Source organism: Oculina patagonica, chromosome 1 (genome assembly GCF_052425735.1).
Source record: "Oculina patagonica isolate OP01 chromosome 1, crgOcupat, whole genome shotgun sequence".
In the NCBI taxonomy this organism is placed as follows: Eukaryota; Metazoa; Cnidaria; class Anthozoa; order Scleractinia; family Oculinidae; genus Oculina; species Oculina patagonica.
The window spans coordinates 16,763,102-16,782,417 of record NC_135758.1 but is presented as its reverse complement, the minus strand read 5'-3'; the positions used below and the strand labels follow the sequence as shown (position 1 = coordinate 16,782,417).

Genomic DNA, 19,316 nt, shown 5'->3' with positions numbered 1-19,316 from the left:
GATGCTCCCTTCAATTAAACCCTCCGATTTGCATATCCCGATTTATTATATGGCTACAATAGTACGCGCCCTCTGATTGGCTGCTGAGCGGGCATTATTTTCTTGTTATGACCGGGCATTATGAAATTTTTTCTCGGCTCGACGGTTTTTTGAGTTGTGAGTAAAAGCTACTAGCGAGGGAGCGAAAACAACAAAAAATGCCGACAAAATATAACTATCTTTTCAATAACTGAAAGAAAAATATAAGCATACCGATACTTCTTTAGTATGAGCGACGCAGCCGGAGCCACAGAGAGCGAGAGCGAGTTTTACCTCCATTGTTTTTTCCCTTGATTATACTCTTTTTTTGGATAGTGCTTAAAGGCCATATAATAAATAACTTATTAACCTCGTCCGTTCGGTCATTACAGGGCAATCTCAGACCTCGACCTGGCCTCGGTCTGAGATTCCCCTGTAATGACCTCACTCTCGGTTAATAAGTAGTATTTGAAGGTGTTTTATTAAAAAACGCCCCTACTCGAGTAAGCGTCCCTGCTTCTTATAAACGCACTTGCAGTATCAATCAGTCAGTGCTCAGTGTTAGATTTAAATTATCAACGTTAACATCTTTGAAACCATCTCAGAGATGTCTCAGGTGTAAGCATCCCTTCTTGCTCCGACGAAAAGCTTTTGGTAGTTGTCCCTAACTCGCAGAACTAGACATTTCCTGGATATAAAATAATTACATGATATTGAGTTATTATGTCAACTCTTAGCAGTAAACCACTTAAAAGAAAAAAAGAGTCATTCGCTGTTTTCACCGTTCCCATGATAAATCTTGTTTACCCCCCAAAATTTTTGCATAAGCATTGTTTTCAATTTCTCTTGGGATTTACAGTGACGTGCAATCGTCCCCAGAGAAATTGAAAACAATGCTTATGCAAAAATTTTGGGGGGTTATTTAAATAAAACAAGATGTATTATGGGATCGTGAAAAAAGCGAATTGAGAAAAATGGTTGAAACAATACAACCTCAAGGGATTTTTCTTTTCAGCCTTCTGAACGGTCCGTTCTCAAGTCTTGCTCGCGTGCCTGCGCGAGGTCCGCGCGTGTTATTTCGCAAGCTTGGTTACTGAGCGCGTGGAATAAATAAATACAAAGAGGTTTACATGACGCTCTCGTCGCCTGGAGAAGCTTTGGGCATTCAGCCATTCGATTCACTGATGAGGTTTCTTTGACCATTTAGAAACATGAGAGTGGTTTTCCTTTGCAAAGGAACTAGGGGAGATGTTGCTCCTATTTTAGCCCTTGCTGTGAGCTTGAAGTAAGTTTTCGAGTGGCTGTTAACAAGATTATCATGCATGTTAATGTAGTTTCAAGTATTATAAACAGTCTGCTGGTGCGGATATTTGCACAACTTGTTTTCGTTTGTTGTATTGTGGCTTGTTGCCAATCTCATGCTGAGAGAAATTTATCACAAGTACTTAATATTGAGTAAGACAGAAGAAGAACTGTTTCAATCGATCGTGAATGAACAGGTTTTTTTTTATTGTGTACAAAAAGGCACTAATCGAATCAAAACGAAGTTGTTCCCGAACGCGGTTTGAGTTTCCAAAGTTTCTCGTATTTTACAGATGCCTCTTGTTGAATTTTCATTTTCACGTATTGGGCTGTTTTTCTTTTGATTAACATCTTCAGAATTGAGCATTGTTTTAACCAGCGACCGACTATAAAAACAATGGAATTGTTTACACAAGTCACAGTGCACTGTTTCGATCGAGTGCAGATTGTTTATTTATTCAAGCTAGATTTTCCATCAGAACTTTAGGCATAGCAGTTTCATGCTTTTGAATAATATCAATAATGGGAACTCGTTAAAACAATCCAGGAACAACAATCCCCTTTTTACGGTAAAATCCGCCATTTTGAAAATGAGCAAACATGTTGCGAAATGCATTGATAGTCATTGCATTGGTAAAGTCAGAATATCTGTAAAATTTTATTACTGAAATATTTGCTGATCAATTATTGACGACTTGGGTCCAGATTGCAAATATTTTAGGAATTTATAAAATGCTACAGAAGTTATTTGATATCAGATTCTTTTTTATTCCCATTTTCAAAATGGCAGATTTTCCATGAAAATGCCTATTGGATAAACAAATCCAGAGAGAGCACAAGGGATAAATATTCAGTTTCAGCTTCCCTGAACAGAATTATGAAAATAAAAAATAATTGTAATAAAATTTTTAAATTTCACTATCCTGTATTTCTGTTTAGACAAAACAGCTCAACGGATAACTGTACCCTTGCCACCCATGCAAGCCACAGACTAAAATTTGATAGCATTCTTAAAAAGTATGATATTGATTTTATGGCTGTGGATGAACTTCGAACAGATAGTGGACCTCGCAACCTTGAGAAACTGGAGGTAATAGCTTAGCTTAGCTTGTTAACATATTTTTGTTACCAGAAACTTGGATGGATGTGCCAAACTTATGTCTGAGTAATTTGGGCATACAGTTTCACGTGTGTCATAACTTATTGCGACAGCGAACAAGCACCAGCGCAGTTCGTTGGAGCAACTCTAATGTTGGTGAGGAAAGATTTCTTTGACGCTGACTAGCAATTGCGTTATATACTTTTAAAATTCGCGGGCGCTTGTATTGTTCTCGAGCTATATTTGGCATTTAGCACGTGAACAAATGTTCCTGCTCATATGATTTTAATTAAATTAATCCATATTTGGTGCAGCGAAACATGCGTTCAATAATTCCATATTCCTTATTTGGCGTGTTCGAACTTGCCGGTGTTTTCACGATGTCAACATGTTTTGACATCGCTCATGAGTTTTCTGAGCGGTTAGTGTAAAACTAAGACTAAAATGCAGATTGAGGGTAAAATGAAGACTGCAGACCGTGAGAAATATGCAGACAGAGGGTAAAGTATAAAAAGCCTTCCGCCGACTCCAAAGTTCGAAGAAATGTATGTCAGATTACGTTTCGCATGAGCGAACACGTAAATATACTGGCGGTATTAAAATGTTTATATGCCGACACAAAATGAGTTCAATTTTTTACTTTTAATACGGACTTGACCTTGTGAGAGTTCAAGTCTTTGTCACCAGTAAACTGGATTAAATTGAACGGTTAACAGCCCTTTCAGCTGTTTCAGGCTGTGCCCTTTCGGAAATTATTTTTTTATTCACACGAAATCATTGAAACTCAAGTCATTTGTTTATCGCTGCTTGTGTTGCAGCTGGACGTGTCACGAAATCCTCGATCGTCTGCAATTCGCAACGCAAGCAAGCAAGTTAACTGCTCGCTATAAACATAAAAGTGTTGTACCTTTTATTTTTTTATATAGTGTTTTATTACGACGGTTAGCGAAGCAAAGCCATTATTTATAACTTTACTGCGGAAACATTTAATCTGCGCCAGTTAAAAACACATGAAAGAGCTGTTGCGGTGGAGTAATTTGATCGCTGAACGTGACCTTGCTGTGTCGGCATGGTATAAAAGAGAATTATTTTTTCTAAATTATCCTTAAACTGTCCAGTTAAATGAGGCTTTGTGACTCATATTTCGTTACTTTACCCTCGGTCTGTATTTTACCCCTGGTCTGCAATCTGCACTTTACACTGACCGGATTGAAAAACAATAGTTCACATAAAACATAAGTCATTTCTAGAATTCACATTCCTGTAGTTTCTTTTATTTCACAACATTTTTAAAAGATAATTCTATACAAAATACACATGGTCGCACTACTTAACGTATCGTTATTACTAGTAATATGCAAATGGTTGTGTACACGTATGTTTGTCCAAAGCCCGGGGGGTACTTTCCAAAACTTTGTACAGGGGTGTGCTGCTGAGTCTCTGAGACCCTGGACCTGTTCTAGAGAAAATAAAGTGAATTTGCAACCCTGGGGGAAGGGGGTACTCCCTATAATGGCCTATGCAGGGAGGCTCTGCCCGAAAGGGGTACCTTTTTCAGGCTTTAGGTATATAAAAGGGTAGGGATTTCACAAGTTTAGGTATACGAAAGAGTATGGAAATCTGTCATTTAGGTTTTTGAAAGGGCCTTTAATTAAAATATTTCGAATTTATGGCTGTTTTTTTTAATTTATTAAGCGCTACTTGAAAGTGACAAGAAAACGTCATGTTTCAAGTCTATCCCATGACTTTCAGGGGTACCTTTTTTCATTAAAAGGTATACGAAAGGGGTACAATTTCTGGCAAAATGGTATATAATTTAAGGGTAAGGGGTAAGAGCTTGGGGCGGACAAGCATTGGAAATATAGGTACCCTGTTCCAGACAATATGCACGATTTTAAAAAAATATATAATATAAAAAACACTGGAGAATATCACAAAGTGTTTACTTAACTTCGTCTGTGTCGTGAAGATAAATTAAGCGACGAGGGGTGCGGAGTTTCGAAGCTATATTTGATCATGCTAAATCAGGATTCTGGGGAGAAATCGACCCTGAGAGAAAGGCTGAATTCTATACCCTGTTCCATAGTCAGGGAGGCAAAAAAACATACCCCGCCGAGCGGCACATACATGTATAGCCCATATATGGGAGTACCACCCCAGTCCAAAGTAATGAATTAAAAAGCTGTGCAGTTTGAAAAAAAAAACATATCCATATACCCACCCCATGAAAAGTCATTTGAAATTCCAAGGGGTTGTAGGTCTCAAAAAACCAAATTTTTAAACAAAAGTATGAATAAAGAAAAAATGGAATTTCAAGTGGGGTGCAGGGGGATTCAAACCAAAAAAAAACCTTCCATGGGGAGGTATGGAGATTGTTGTTGTTATTGTTATTATTATTGTGTTACCGGTATCTATCTTTATATCAGGCATGGCTTGTCTTGGCTTGTCTTATAAAGGCATATACATTAATTTGTTTTTCTTTTAAGCTTCAAGTATGCAGTGGAAGAGGTTTCTCCAAGAGTCAGCAACAAGATCGAATTATAGAAATGCATGGTAGCCTGCGAGCTTGCCGAGGAGCAGATGCCATTGTTTTTAACCTCTTTGCTTGTGAGGGATGGTTCATTGCTAAATACTTTGATGTGCCATGTGTTGCAGCATCTCCATTTGCTGTCACCAGGTAAAAAAGTGGTTTGAAAAAAGTAACGTGAATTAAGTGCGTTTAAGGTATCTAGATCATGAATATTGCCTTGATTATCCCATATTAATTACAAATTATTCATGACAGGCCTTTTTCAGAGAGCTTTCTTTAATATTCCAAGATAAAAGAATTTTTTATTTAACAATAATTTTTTACATGATTGTAGACCTGCCAACTCTCACACATTATGCGTGAGTCTCACGCCTGTGGATCCAAGATATTGATCTCACGCTTACAGACCATTTTCTCACGCCTGACTGACAAATCCCGATTTCTTACTCTTAAAACCCATAATTTGAATGTCAATTCAATTCAATTTCGGCAAAATATAACCCAGAAAATCAGCATTGTTATTCGTGTTTGAGTCAATTTCACACACTTCGGCAACGTTTGAAAGTCGTCAAAACATCTTCGGTACTCATTGGCAATGCTTGGAAGTTGTCGGAACATCTTCGGAAATCTCCAGAAATAGTCGGAACATCTTCGGAAACGAGGTGATGGCAATCTCATGCTTTTGACTTGGGAAAAGTTGGCAGGTATATGATTGGCCTCTTAATTACTTAATTAATTAATTAGTTAATAATTAATTAATACTTACAAGTCAACATGTAATCAAGACAATATTTTTTGTGAAAAAATATAGAAAAGACATTCAAAACCATATTAACTATGTAATACTAGACTAACACAACATCCATTTTCAATTTGTCTCAGAACCCCACCAGTTACATTTGAAAGCAAATTTGTTGATGCTTACCCAGATTTGTACCAGAGACTGCGGAATTCAGCACAAGGTATTTCTTTGACTTTTAAGTATTTTACTTGCCTGATGCTCAACATGAACCAATTGAACAGTATAGATACCTGTGGATAGTTTTCCTTTTTTCATGATTTAAAAATTACTGAAGATCCTTTTGACCTCTAAATTGTATGAAACTTAATTTTCTCAATTATGGAAATTTAGTTAAAAATTATGGCAACACATTGACCTTGTTTGTGTGAATGCCCCTATTCACACATGTATAACACAAGTTTAAGGTGACAGCTGAGAGTTTTGACCATTTCTAGGTAAAGTGAGTTATGGTGACATTGACCACTGGATGTGGCGACTGTACTTGGATGATTTTGGTGAATTCTGTGACAGTATTGGTTTACCTGTGTGTCCTTATGCTGAGCTAAGGCCTGATGATCCGCTCCCTCCACCTACCACCTTACTGTATGGAATCAGCCCACGAGTGATTGAGAAACCTCAGTACTGGCCAGAAAGGCGAGTTCATGCAGTTCATTTAAGTCTTAACACTTAACACTGAAGATTGTAAGCATGCAATGTGTGCATAAAGGTCTATGTAGCTGCAGGTCTTTGCATGCATTGCAGGCCTAAAGTAATGGGCAATGTGTGCACTCAATAATCATTCTGCCCAAAGACTAATTAAGGGGAAGAAATTGACTTGGCATCAATGACTTAGAAGAAATAAGAAAAAGCTATCTTAACAAATAAGGGGTAAAGCAAAAAAAGCTTCAAATATGTGGGAACTACAGTCCCTCAACCAATGCAGAGACAAAGAAACAAACTGAAATGAACTATTTCTATTTGCAGTGTTGACCTGTGTGGCTATTGGTTCTTGGAAATTCCAGATGAGCCTATTAACGACATCAAGGTGTATCATCCTACATCAGGTTACAGCACCCTGCCAGACTTCTTCTCCAGTTTTAAAGGAAGTGGTGAACGCCCAGTTTATATTGGGTTTGGTTCCATGGAAGAGCTGGGATTCTTTTCTAGTATTGATTGTGTTGAGCTTCTTGGTGCACTTAATGAAGGTATGAGGAATAAATTTCTAATTTTAATTTATATCATACAAATGAGTAGTGGCTTTCACACCTGCTGAATGGTTAGCTCGAAGGGCGATTAGCAAAGTACTGTTCACCTCTGGCAGGAAAAGAGAAACAAGCTGCCTTCATGTGTCGCTTTCTTTACCAGAAGTGATGTTTTGGGCCATATAATTATTTTTTAATCTGAGAAGTTTTTTGTAACAGTATAATGTATACCGGTAACTTGATTTAAAAAAAAAAACACTTTAAAACTGCTACTTGACAAAATTTTTTGTTTTTATTACAAATTATGACTATAAATGACCGATGAGCAAGATGAATACAAAATTTACCAAAGTTATTTAGCAAATTAATAATCTGAACGTATACAATGAAATGTGATTTAAATCTTTTCAATTTCTAGGTCTTGTTCAATGTGGCAAGAAAGCCCTATTGCAACTTGCTCCTAATTCTAACCTCCTCAAGACATGGGAAATGTTATGCAAGAACTTCCAAAACTGTAACATCCACTGTCTTATGGAATATGTGCCACATTCCAAGCTCTTTCCTTTATGCCAAACTATAGTTCATCATGGTGGTAGTGGAACAGTTGGTATGGCACTGAGGTGCAGCATTCCACAGATTGTATGCCCATTCATGTTTGACCAGTCATACTGGGGTGATAAAGTCTCCTGGATGGGTGTGGGCGAGTCTGTTGGTCACCCAAGGTCACTCAAAGCAGAAGCATTTGTTACGGCCCTTGTTAATGTCGGAAACCCAGAGGTCCGAAACATGGCTGCTTCTTATGGGAAAATGTTGCTAAAGGAAAATGGTGTAGAGTTTGCAGTTCAGCATCTTAGAAGAGAGTTTAAAAGGAGATAGCAAATTTTGACATTGCGGGGTTATTTAATACAGTGAAAGAAAAGATACCCGGTAATTTACACACTCACAGAGTACATCTTTTTACAATAGACGATAATAATTATTTATTGTTATTGATGACATTAGTCAAAATAAGGAACAGCTGCTAGGTATTTTATTGTGTTATTAGTTTTAGGCCTTTTCCTTATTTGTTAGATTTAATAAGGGGTTTAAGGTTAGCTTTAAGGAACGGGATATTTACTCAGTTATTATTTTCAGAAGTTTTACTTGCTTATAGTCGGTGGTTTATATCACTATATCATGCTTTTATTACAGGTTTTTTTCTTACTTCAGAGTTTTACATCAAAATGTATTAACTCCTAAGTAACCTGCGAGCAGTCTCTCTATTTGGGGGAAATGTCAATTGAACTCTTTGAGCGCCGAAGGCGCGATCCCACGAGTGCTGAAGCTAAGGGGTGAGTTGGCAAGCGAAGCGAGCCCATGCAGGATTGCGCCTTCGGCGCTCGAGGAGTTCAATTCACGTCCCCCGAATAGATTAGGGATTCTAGGAGTTCAATTCATGTTCCCCTGAATAGAGAGCCTGCTTTCAGGCTAACTTCTAAGCTTCTTAAAGCCTTTTAATGCGCTCACTGCTTTCTAAGTACCACTTCGAAATGCACTGAACATTCAGTTTTTTCCTTAGTAAAATCACAAAAACTCAACCTAATACAGTCAGAAGTGCCTGTTCAAGTGTTCACATGCATGCAACCTTGTTCCATCAATCTAACTCCCAAGCCGATGGTATGTTCACATTCATGTGCATGTACACAAAAGACATGCCAGTGGTGTAGGTGATAATTTTATTTCTTCTAAAGAATCGATACTGTGTGTGTTGTGAAGTGTAGTGTTATAAAGTCTAACACTTGACAAAGATATTTCTTCACTTTTGAATGTTGTTGCCCAAGATACCGTGTTTTGTCATTGGTAGTTTTCATTCTGTAATTTAAGTTTCAATACAAGCTGGTTCAAGCCTTGATTGGTACCCTGTAAGTCTACCAGTATATTCAACTCTTCTTACTTAAATAATTTATTGTGATTTTCAATTAATTGCCTTTAAAAGTGTACAGTTTTATTAATTTAAAAAAAAATAACTGTTAATATAATTATTATGAATGTTTTATGATGGGTTAGTGGTGAATTCACGTTATTTATTTTTCTATGATCAAATGTTGATGGTATGTATTTTAAGTGGCCAAGCTACTGTTTTTGTGAAGTGGTTCAATAAAAAAACCATTGTGTCAAACAGTTTCTTTCTTTTTACCTATAAGTTTTGAGCAAAAGTCTTAGTTAGTCTTATCACCACAGAATATAATATGATATCATTATGTTGTGGTACAATTTCACCCTTGGTACGATTTGGTTTTTACCTGATTGTTATATACTCATTGTCATAAAATATTACCATTCACTAAAACAAAGGAAAATACCAAACTGTACCAAGGGTACAGCTGAACCACAAAAACATATTTTGAGCAAAATTTGGTAGAACTGGTGTTCACAATTTAATTACAATTCAGGAACATAAGAATGACACAATGTGGATAATGTCAAATTCATTTATTTACAACTTTATTCTCTATTCTCCAGTTGTTATACCAGTAATACAGCATTTATACAACCATCATTTTCTGGATTGTTTGTAACTTGAGCATATTTACCTGAAAATAAAATAAAACACCAATAGTGCTCAGAAACTCCAAATCATAAAAAAAGATGTTCCTCGTCTGGTGGTTAGTAATACCTGTCTAACAGGAAACAGCCAGTCCAGTTAACGACTGCTAATTGATTTAAAAGATTAAAGACCCATCTGTAGATGAGCTTATGTTCACAAATACCAACAAGAAAGTGCTGAAGCATAAAATGAAACACTGCACAGACTGAATTGGAGATAGTTTATGGTCCCAGTGGTATTTAACGATCATCCTGTGAAATCCTGCAGAATGTTGCGTGATACAGCTGACAAGGCTGTAGGCCGAGTGTGCTTAAAACAGATGAGTGTGCTTAAAACATGATTGCGCAAAATAAAAGATTTATTATTCAAAAAATTGTCATAGAAATGAATTTCAGCTAGAAAACTGTGGTTATGTAGCAATTTGGAAGAATTCGGACAAATCTTGCCAACCTACGTATATTTAACAATTATCCTGCGAAATCGCGCGGAATATCGCCTGATACTTAGCCGACGAGGCCATAGGCCGAGTGGGCTAAAATCAGACGATATTCCGCAAGATTGAGCAGGATAATTGTTTTATTATTCAACGAATTGTCAACGAAACACATTTTGCACATAGAAAAACTGAAACTATGCAGCGCTTTACAAGATTTCAGACCAATCTTCGCAACCTACGAATATCACAGGATATCTGTTATGTACGGATGACAGATATCGTTAACATTTTGACCATATATGGGCAGCGCGCGCATCTGTTGAATAATAACACTGGATATCTATTGCAGGACAGATCATGGACAACAGAGAACAAGGACTTTCTTGAATTTGTTTAATTATCATAGTGAATATTTTATTTCAAATTGAGACTGTTCAGATGTATCTTTAGTCTTTTTATTTAGCAGTCTTGCCAAGTAACTTGAAACCAGACTAAATTGCCTGTGCAGGTTCACTTGACAACCCAAAGGGCATAATAATTAATATATAATTTAATTGCTTTATTACATACTTACCCCATACAACTTTGCCGCCTTGTGTTACTAAGCCAAGTTCACTTACATTTACCTAAAAATAATAATATCCATTAATTAGATCATTACCTTTTCTACAATGGCTGGTTATGGAAGTAAGGTTACTATTCCTAAACAAAATTAGCTGGGCTCCCTGTTAACTTTTGACATGAATGTTGAAACATTTATGACAACATTATGTTTTAAAACCGATTCTGTTTTAACTTTTGTCCTTTATCATTTCCAAAGGAATAAAACTAATTTATTATTTGCACTCTTGATTGATTACATTCCAACCACATATCTGTCTGGATCATCATCAGAGGAACATGCTATGAACTTTATCAGAGTACAATCTGGATGGATGGAGGATAGTGGATGGCACTATCCACCAGGAAAATTGCTATCCAGTAGATAAACCAACATACTAACTGCCCCATCTGCTGGATAAGGATTTATCTGGTGGATAGTGTTTTCCAACCTTTGAACAAATGGGCCCTGAGTTTTAATTCCTTGGTAATCCTAACCATAACTAAATTTCACTGCCTCTGTTACTATAGTCATAGTCGTGAAATTTTCACTGTCATAGCAAAATTATTTGACAATATTAAGTCATCCACTACCCAAAGGTGCACAATTCCTGTTCAAAAAAAATTTACACGGCTTACCTCAATGACAGTTCCTTTTGTTATAACTCCTAGTTGCGTGTACATTGGTGACTGGGGATTCTTTTTCACGCCAATCAAAGGTAGACAGAAAGTTGCTTTCAGCTAAAAAGTACCAGCAAGTACACCGCATTACAGATGGGACTCAAACAATGTGTATACAGCAGATGATATTTTAATATCAAAATATTTAGACCCAACTGCTCTTTAAAGCAAAACAGTTATCATTTTCTAGGGACTCCTTTCACAAAACATCCAGAGATACTGTGCAATGTTTTTTATTAGTAAAACAAGTTTAAGGTGGCTCGACCCAGTTTTTTTCTAGCGATACCTAACAACTTTGAAACCCTCATACTTAAAGGGATTAATGTCAATGACAAAACTACTATATCACATGCATTACACATAGACTGAACTTCAATATGATATAAATTTTTTGGCGATCAGAATGAATATCACGTGGCAATGACGTCACACAGGGTTTTACTCTGAATGGAATTTTAGGCGGTAACCGCATTTTCTCTCGAGATCCTCCACGCTACGTATACCTTGGGTGTTTGCCTTCATCTCAGTGGAGTTTCATCGAAATCTACAAGAGGAATTTTGAAATATCTTGGAATTTCTTTTTAGATGGTATAATTTATGCGTAAAATAAAGTCAAGACTTCATATAAAGAAATTTGCTTCTTTTTTATGTTTAATGAGAGGATGTAGCCCCCATTTCTTTTAGAAATGTCCCATATACTACATCCAAACCTTTAGAAGAAAGTAGACTTGCGCAATTTCGAAATATATGAAATATATGAATCATAGTGAAGCTCAATGTTTACCTCTATTTACAAATTTTCCGCCTACTTTCGCAAAAAAGCGATTATTTCAAAAACCCGTCGATGAATTTTTTCCAAGTTTTTTCAGGGTGACAAATAATCAGTACACCACACAATCCCTAAATTTCATGCTCATTGAAAATATCTAAGGTTGTCTAAACTAAAAGCAAAATTGAGTAAACATTGAAGCGATGTCGAAGTTTTAAATAATTTTGTGCTCTGGGATTTCCTATTGTTTCAATTTAAACACAACATCGAATTCCTGTGCACCACGCGTGTAATGACCACGCTTGGTTACCCTCCGAAAGCTTTCCGAAATAGTTCGGAACATGGTAATCTCGCATCGAGTTCAAGTAAACAATAATGGATGAATGAATACATTTCCAACTGAAGAAAGCAGTTACTCAACACCAAACTCAAAGCCGGTTAACTTTTATCTCAGCCAAGACGTCGACCCAACAAGAAAAGCTAATGCGTGACAATTTCTTTTTCATTGTTCCATATTTCGGAAAGATTTCGGAAAGCTTTCGGAAGGTAGCCAAGCGTAGTCATTTCACGCGTGGTGCACAGGAATTCGATGTTGTGCTTACCTCGAAACAAAAGGAAATCCCAGAGCACAAAATTATCTCAAACTTCGACATCGCTTCAATGTTTACTCAATTTTGCGTTTAGTTTAGACAACCTTAGAAATTTTCAATGAGCATGAAATTTAGGGATTGTGTGGTGTACTGATTATTTTTTATCCTGAAAAATTTTGGAAAAATTTCATCGACGGGTTTTTGAAATAATCGCTTTTTTGCAAAAGTAGCCGTAAAAATGGTAAATAGAGCTAAACATTGAGCTCTACTCCGATTAAGATATTTTCATATTTTTCGAAATCACGCAAGTCTACTTTCTTCTAAAGGTTTGGATGTAGTATATGGGACATTTCTAAAAGAAATGGGGGCTAAATCCTCTCATTAAACATAAAAAAGCAAATTTCTTTATATGAAGTCTTGACTTTATTTTACGCATAAATTATACCATCTAAAAAGAAATTCCAAGATATTTCAAAATTCCTCTTGTAGATTTCGATGAAACTCCACTGAGATGAAGGCAAACACTCAAGGTATACGTAGCGTGGAGGATCTCGAGAGAAAATGCGGTTACCACCTAAAAATAGATTCAGAGCAAAACCCTGTGTGACGTCATTGCCACGTGATATTCATTCTGATCGCCAAAAAATTTATATCATATTGAAGTTCAGTCTATGTGTAATGCATGTGATGTAGTAGTTTTGCCATTGACATCAATCCCTTTAAGTATGAGGGTTTCAAAGTTGTTAGGTATCGCTAGAAAAAAACTGGGTCGAGCCACCTTAACAACAACAAAAAAGCATGACTTGAATCCATGACTTGCATGACTTCCCACCACACACTAAAACTTTTTGTTATGTAGTATCTCACCTCAGGATGTGTGACATGGGCCTTTTTGAAACGCAACCCCTAAATAGAAGCAAAAAAAAAACCAACTCACTGGACTTTAACTTTCTAATGGAAAAAATAAGCAGAGGGCTTCCAGTAAATTTCAGTTTCAGAGCAACAGAATTCAAGAGAAGGCTTCTACAGAAGGGATCTTCTGAGCCTAATACTGTCTTTGAACAGCTTCTTACCCCCCATTCTCCGGGGGAGGGAGGGAGGGAGTGGGGGGCATATTCTAGCACATTCTAGCATATCCACAATGGAACCCTGACGAAACTAACTCCTTTTACAACAAAAAGTCCCTGTTATATTGAGCCACATGCTTCAGCCCAGCCAAAGTTACAGTAAAATGGATGGCACAGAAATCTGTTGTAACAAAATCCCTGCTATAAAAAAACAACAATCCAGAAGTGCAAAATTAAATTCATCCCCAGTATAACAAATAACTGCCATCAGGCAACTGAAGTTCAAACAGATCATAAATCCTATTATATTCCATTGTAGGGGACTGCACGTTTTCTATTGATAGTTCATTACTTATAATTATAATTATTGTTGCCAGAAGAACTACAGTGGTTTCTTGAGTGGTGCCTCATAACACTGTTTAATTTTAACACTAAATAATTGTTAACCAAACCCAAATCTAACAGAAACCTCATGTTATAACAAACACATTGTCCCAGTGCATTGGCAGTTAACTATGTCAGGGTTTACTTTCTTTGAGAGAAGTGGACAGCTTAGCATGACTGGCACATTGTTCCTTACCATTGGTCTGATAAATCTCTCATATTTTGGGGGTTTTCTTGTAAAGCCCTCGCCAACATAACAGACTTTGGTCACCATTCGTTTCCAAGCTTTCTCTAGATAAAGGAAATAGACACATAGACAAATGTATGTGAACATTGAGGCACCCATAAAGGAAGATGTTCTTTATATCTTTCAAGCACAAGAATGTGAAATATGTCCTGTCTTTGTTGATACAGATGACAATAAACTTCTCAATCATAAATTTATTTAACAAAATGAATGTAATAAAAACAGTTTGCAAGTGTTGGTGTCTAGTGATAAACTGATTTACAGAGTACAAGGGCATGATGTACTTTTTAACCCAGATGTCTGTTGAAGTGTCTTTTTTAGGTTGTTTCATGTAACATTGGTTTACTTCAAACCTACTAATCATAATACTCGTCATTTAATCCTTTTCTTGTTGCTTGCATGGTCACTAGAGTTGAATACATTATTTGCTCAAACCGAATGAGACTTGTAACAACTGTTGTCGTCCAGCACAAACAAAATTTTCTCTCAAAGAAAACTTTACCTGGGAGGAAATTTGACCTGTGCTGACATCAACAGTTGATACAAGTTGCAGCTACAAATATTGTGGTGCAAGAAATGGCCTTAGAAAAGCTATTTCAAGAAACATCTGGGATTATACACCATACAAATGAAAACACTTGTAATTGTATTTTGTTTGTTGGTACTTTTGTTCTACCAAAAGGAAGTGACTTTAGTAGTCGCAGTAATAGCAAAATTGAAAACATGGAAAACTTACTTTTAGACCGTCCAGTTTTTATAACTTTGAAAACTTCATCTTCTCCTACAGCTTTCACTTTAGGAAGTGGTACATCCCATTTTCCCTGAGATAAAAATAAGTTAATATTACAAATTGCTAAGGGTTCCATCAAATTCAAAGGACATGGAGTGTTGTAAATGACTTAAGGAAGGTAGCAAGTGTGACGCTGGGCCAAAATGTTTTAGAAAGATGAAACCAAATGCTTTGGGCTTGGTCCTTCTTCCAACTGGTGAGCATTTTTTTTTTTTTTTTTTTTTATTGATATCACACTAAGGTTTTTTTCCGTTCTAACCCCCCCCCTCCCTCCCCAAAGACTCCTCGCTTCTTGGCCCTCCTCTCAACATCCTCTTCCGCCTTCCCTCCCACTCACCACCCCGTCCAGGATGGGCCGGGACATGGGGGCGGCCTGGGCTTTTCTGTCTCTCCCACGTGCCTGACGCTTCCCCCTGGGTCCCGCACGCTGGGAAATGTGTCTCTAGGTAGAAATTCATCTCTCGTGCTTTCGGGGCCACCTGATTCCTTTTGCATTTGCATCTGGCTAGTCCGGTGGCCTCAGTCTCGCGCGATCCTGATCCTTTTTTTCCGACGCCTGCGGTGAACTCCCCTCTGAAACATTCCACTAGGTTCCCACTAGGCCAAAACGTTTTGTAAAATTCTACTGGTTCCATTCCTGGAACCTTATTTGGGAGATCATGCTCTTCCACTACTCTCACATTGTCTGAGTTCTTGGAGAGGTCGGTATTGGCGGTCTTCCTGAATATGATTCGTTGTGGACAGCAGTTATGCTTGATTTGTAAAGGTTCTATAAATGTCTTTTACTTCCAAAATTTCATAGGGGGTAGTGTCCGCCGCTCTGCGAAGTTCCGATATGCTTTTTTATATGATACGTTCTCAAATAAGAAAATATTTGGAGTTTTTTCTCCTTTCATGCAGCGTGCCCGGAACTGGTGAGCATTACTTACAGCATAGAGCAAGTGCTACATGAACAGCAAGATGCATTTTCCCCAGTTTAATATTTAAACCTTTTAAATATGTGTCCCATGGCGTGACAAGGACGAACGATGATGATTTAAACCAATCACTGGGCAAAGCAAAGCAAAGCCAAAGCAAACACTTATTACATGCACTTTCGACGCTCAAATAAAACACCTCCTAATGTCAAAGTTATCTATTAAGGTTTTCATACTTACTGCTTTCTCTTTTCTTTTTTGTTTGACCATATTACTGAGCACCTTAGCACGGGACTGCCCTTCTCTGTCCAACAGATATGCAGGTACTGCACCTTCAGGAACATCTTGGCTGTCTCTTGTTTTTGTCTGGCGTTCTTCATGCATTCTTAGCCTGAATAGCATTTACAAGATTAAAGTATTGCCACAACACACACAATAGTCACTGTTGTTTACAACCTGCATTTATAAAATGTGTTCTTTCTACTTACGTCTTCTTCATCTGTATTTTTTCAAGCCGGCGCTTTTTATTGTACATTTTGGCCCTGAAAAAAGAAAATTTTCATAATTCAAATGAATAAATCAATATTAAACAAAGTGACTTTATTATACAAAATCAAAATAACCTCGACACATGATCTGTTCAACAAGTGTCAAGTGGTTTGATTGTTTAACTTACTTGAGGCCATGGAGTTTGTGGGCATACTTGGCATGTGTATGTGGTTCACGACATTCTTTTTTACGCCTGAGGTAAACAAGGAAAAAAGTGATATTAAAATATCATATACAGTGCAACATGCTCGTTGAACATTAAGCCCTGGCCAAATACAGATGTAGTAGTGCGAGTTTTGACATATCAACCTGCATTCAGAGTTGCATTGAAACGACGCACAACAAGACTTGCATCAACCTCTGTTTAGTGGGCAATTAGTGAAAAACTTGCAACAGCCTGTGCATAATTTTGATCTATATCAAAGCGAATGCAAGTCATTGCAGGAAAGCCAAAGTACTGGCCAACACAAAGGCACTAGTGATCACAAATTGGGAACTCGCATCTACACCTCAACTCTGTCTCTGTTATAGAGGTGTCCATTACGAAAGAGTTGACTGTACGTTTCACTTCATTTTAAACAGAGCTGTACGGGTATGCCATAAACTAACACAGGTTTTAAATTGAATGTAATATACAATGCTTTTCTCATATACATCAGAGATCACAGTTTAAAATCAAAGATCTCTTCGAGATATCGACTTTTTTGCATGAAGTATGAGTCGAAGGTTTATCCTGTGCATTGTTCTTTCGAACTTATCATTACAGTTGCTTTGTAGTTTAGTTTAACAATTTCCTATCTTTGTGGAGGAATTGTTATATTTGTCAGTCACGTGTTGTTTACACTGTGGATTGGTTGAAAATTATATAGTAAATTTGTCTATTGCCTATTTTCCGAAGGATGCCCAGATCCTCGAGCGTGGTATAAGCAATTACAGCAAGAGGCTTTTCTTGGAGTCGTGGCACTCCACTTTGGACAGCCATGCTATGAACGAACGCAAAGCTTTTCCTCGCGCTTATGTGCCGTTTATTCAAAATTAAAATGTCGCATTAACACACGGATTGGTAGTGCGAGCACCAACAAACGTTCTCTGACTCTGATGAAGGTGAACAGATGTCACCGAAAATTTAGACAAGAAAGAAAAAACAGATCGGCTTAAAAAACCTTCTTTAAATGTCTTCTACCGATCGCAGTACTGGTTCCATTATTTTTAGTAATTTTGTTTCGTTTTTAATTCGATTGTTCAATGTTCTCAGTTTCTCTTGCGTTTGTGTATTTTAATATGTTTTAGTTTGACGTTATCAAAAAACTGGATCACTGTAATCGTAACAATTAAATCCATTTGACCTTTTCGCTACGGCTCGAGTCAAACAGTTGGTAAAGTATAGGGTAATTTTGTAACGTTTATCAAGACTACAGCACTGCCTGAAGTCATGTGCACATCGGCGGCAACGCTTTTTATAGATCGCCTTTCAGAAACAGGTGCGTTGAGATAAGAAAGCTGACATGCCATTTATGATTTGGGCTAGTCATGTTTTTCGTAAGTGTTGACGCACTACTAGAGCGGTTTTCACTTGAGTGTCGAAGGTTAATTGCGTTTGCTTTGGTTTTGCATTGCTACGCTTAGTGATTGGCTTAAAAATCTCACGCCACTTTCTCAGCCAATCAGAACTAAAACAAAAACCAATTGTGACTCGCTCCCGCACGTTTTCCCGCGCTTCGTGCCGGCTACATGTATTTGCTTCGAGTTTTGATTGGTTTACTGGATTATCTGTGTCCTTTGTAATTGGCCAGTGTAATTACTTTGGTTTTGGTTTTACGACACTCAATTGAAAACTTCTCTATTGAGTGACACTTTGATCACCCACAGCGGGAAGTAATCCCTTGAGAAATTAAAACAGTCCCTTGAGAGTAGACAAGAATGTGGTTCGAGATAGAACAACTTATCCACTTTTCACTTGTAAACAAGCAAATAAAGTCGAAAAAAAAGTGGGGAAACAACCCTCTTAGACCCTGAGTTGGGTAATCCCAAGGATGCATAGCCAAGCATATTTATAGTATGCAATGGCACTATTAAAACACTGCAAATAAAAAATATAAAATGAGTTGTCCCCTTACTTCTTTTCAAAATGGTCGAGTCTGTATCCACGACGTTTCCGTGACTGTTCTACATATTCGTTTTGCGGCTGTAAAAAATGTCAAACATTAACTTTCGACTGAAACACGGTACTAATAAAACGTGTTAACGCATAAACTCCACATCAAGTCTGATCTTCACAGAACAATTCTATAACACAAGAATATCGTGAAATAATGTACTGAAAAGCGAGTGCGTAATACTATAGTACTTACCATGGCTGTAGGTGGTTTTCTTAATCGTAATAGTCCTTCGCTGGTAAATAACTACGTAAAATTCCGACCTTTTCTGGTGTTGTTTTATTACACACGTTCTTTTACTTTTTCAGCCATGCCTGAGAGACCTTCCCATGGTGCAATGCTGTAGTTTGTGGTGCAACAGTTAGGATTACTACTTCATGTAAGGGAACCATATAGTCTTCCAACCCAGGCCGGGCCCAGTTGTTCGAAACGCTAGGGCTTTCCACAAGTTGCTCGAGATTTCCCAAAAAGTTGCCCGTAATTTCTCAAAAAGTTGCTCAAAAGGTGCTGCAAAAATCCAAAAAAGTTGCTTCTGATAATAAAAATTGCTCGAAAGTTGCTCGAAAGTCGCTCGAAAGTTGAGAAATTCTCAAGGGAATTTCTCTAAATAG

General features: G+C 37.3%; 2 protein-coding genes and 1 long non-coding RNA gene across 3 annotated transcripts; 1 reads left to right on the top strand and 2 right to left on the bottom strand.

The window, feature by feature from the left end:
• Positions 1-1,148: 1,148 nt before the first annotated feature.
• LOC144659227 (uncharacterized) lies at positions 1,149-9,115 on the top strand. Its single transcript, XM_078519660.1, has 7 exons — positions 1,149-1,303; positions 2,260-2,410; positions 4,906-5,096; positions 5,832-5,911; positions 6,186-6,384; positions 6,715-6,935; positions 7,351-9,115. Exons 1-7 carry the CDS (start codon positions 1,230-1,232, stop codon positions 7,806-7,808), a joined length of 1,374 nt encoding a protein of 457 aa, XP_078375786.1. The 5' UTR covers positions 1,149-1,229; the 3' UTR covers positions 7,809-9,115.
• LOC144659240 (uncharacterized) lies at positions 4,371-4,602 on the bottom strand. Its single transcript, XR_013571874.1, has 2 exons — positions 4,528-4,602; positions 4,371-4,438 (listed from the first exon to the last, which is right to left on the bottom strand). It is a non-coding gene; the product is annotated as an uncharacterized LOC144659240 (long non-coding RNA).
• A 274-nt stretch (positions 9,116-9,389) lies between the features above and the next one.
• LOC144659235 (ribosome biogenesis protein NSA2 homolog) lies at positions 9,390-19,060 on the bottom strand. The gene is made up of 11 exons (XM_078519668.1): positions 18,901-19,060; positions 18,667-18,734; positions 16,677-16,742; positions 16,489-16,542; positions 16,241-16,391; positions 15,030-15,114; positions 14,243-14,337; positions 13,463-13,501; positions 11,195-11,296; positions 10,530-10,581; positions 9,390-9,505 (listed from the first exon to the last, which is right to left on the bottom strand). Exons 1-11 carry the CDS (start codon positions 18,901-18,903, stop codon positions 9,438-9,440), a joined length of 783 nt encoding a protein of 260 aa, XP_078375794.1. The 5' UTR covers positions 18,904-19,060; the 3' UTR covers positions 9,390-9,437.
• Positions 19,061-19,316: the final 256 nt, after the last annotated feature.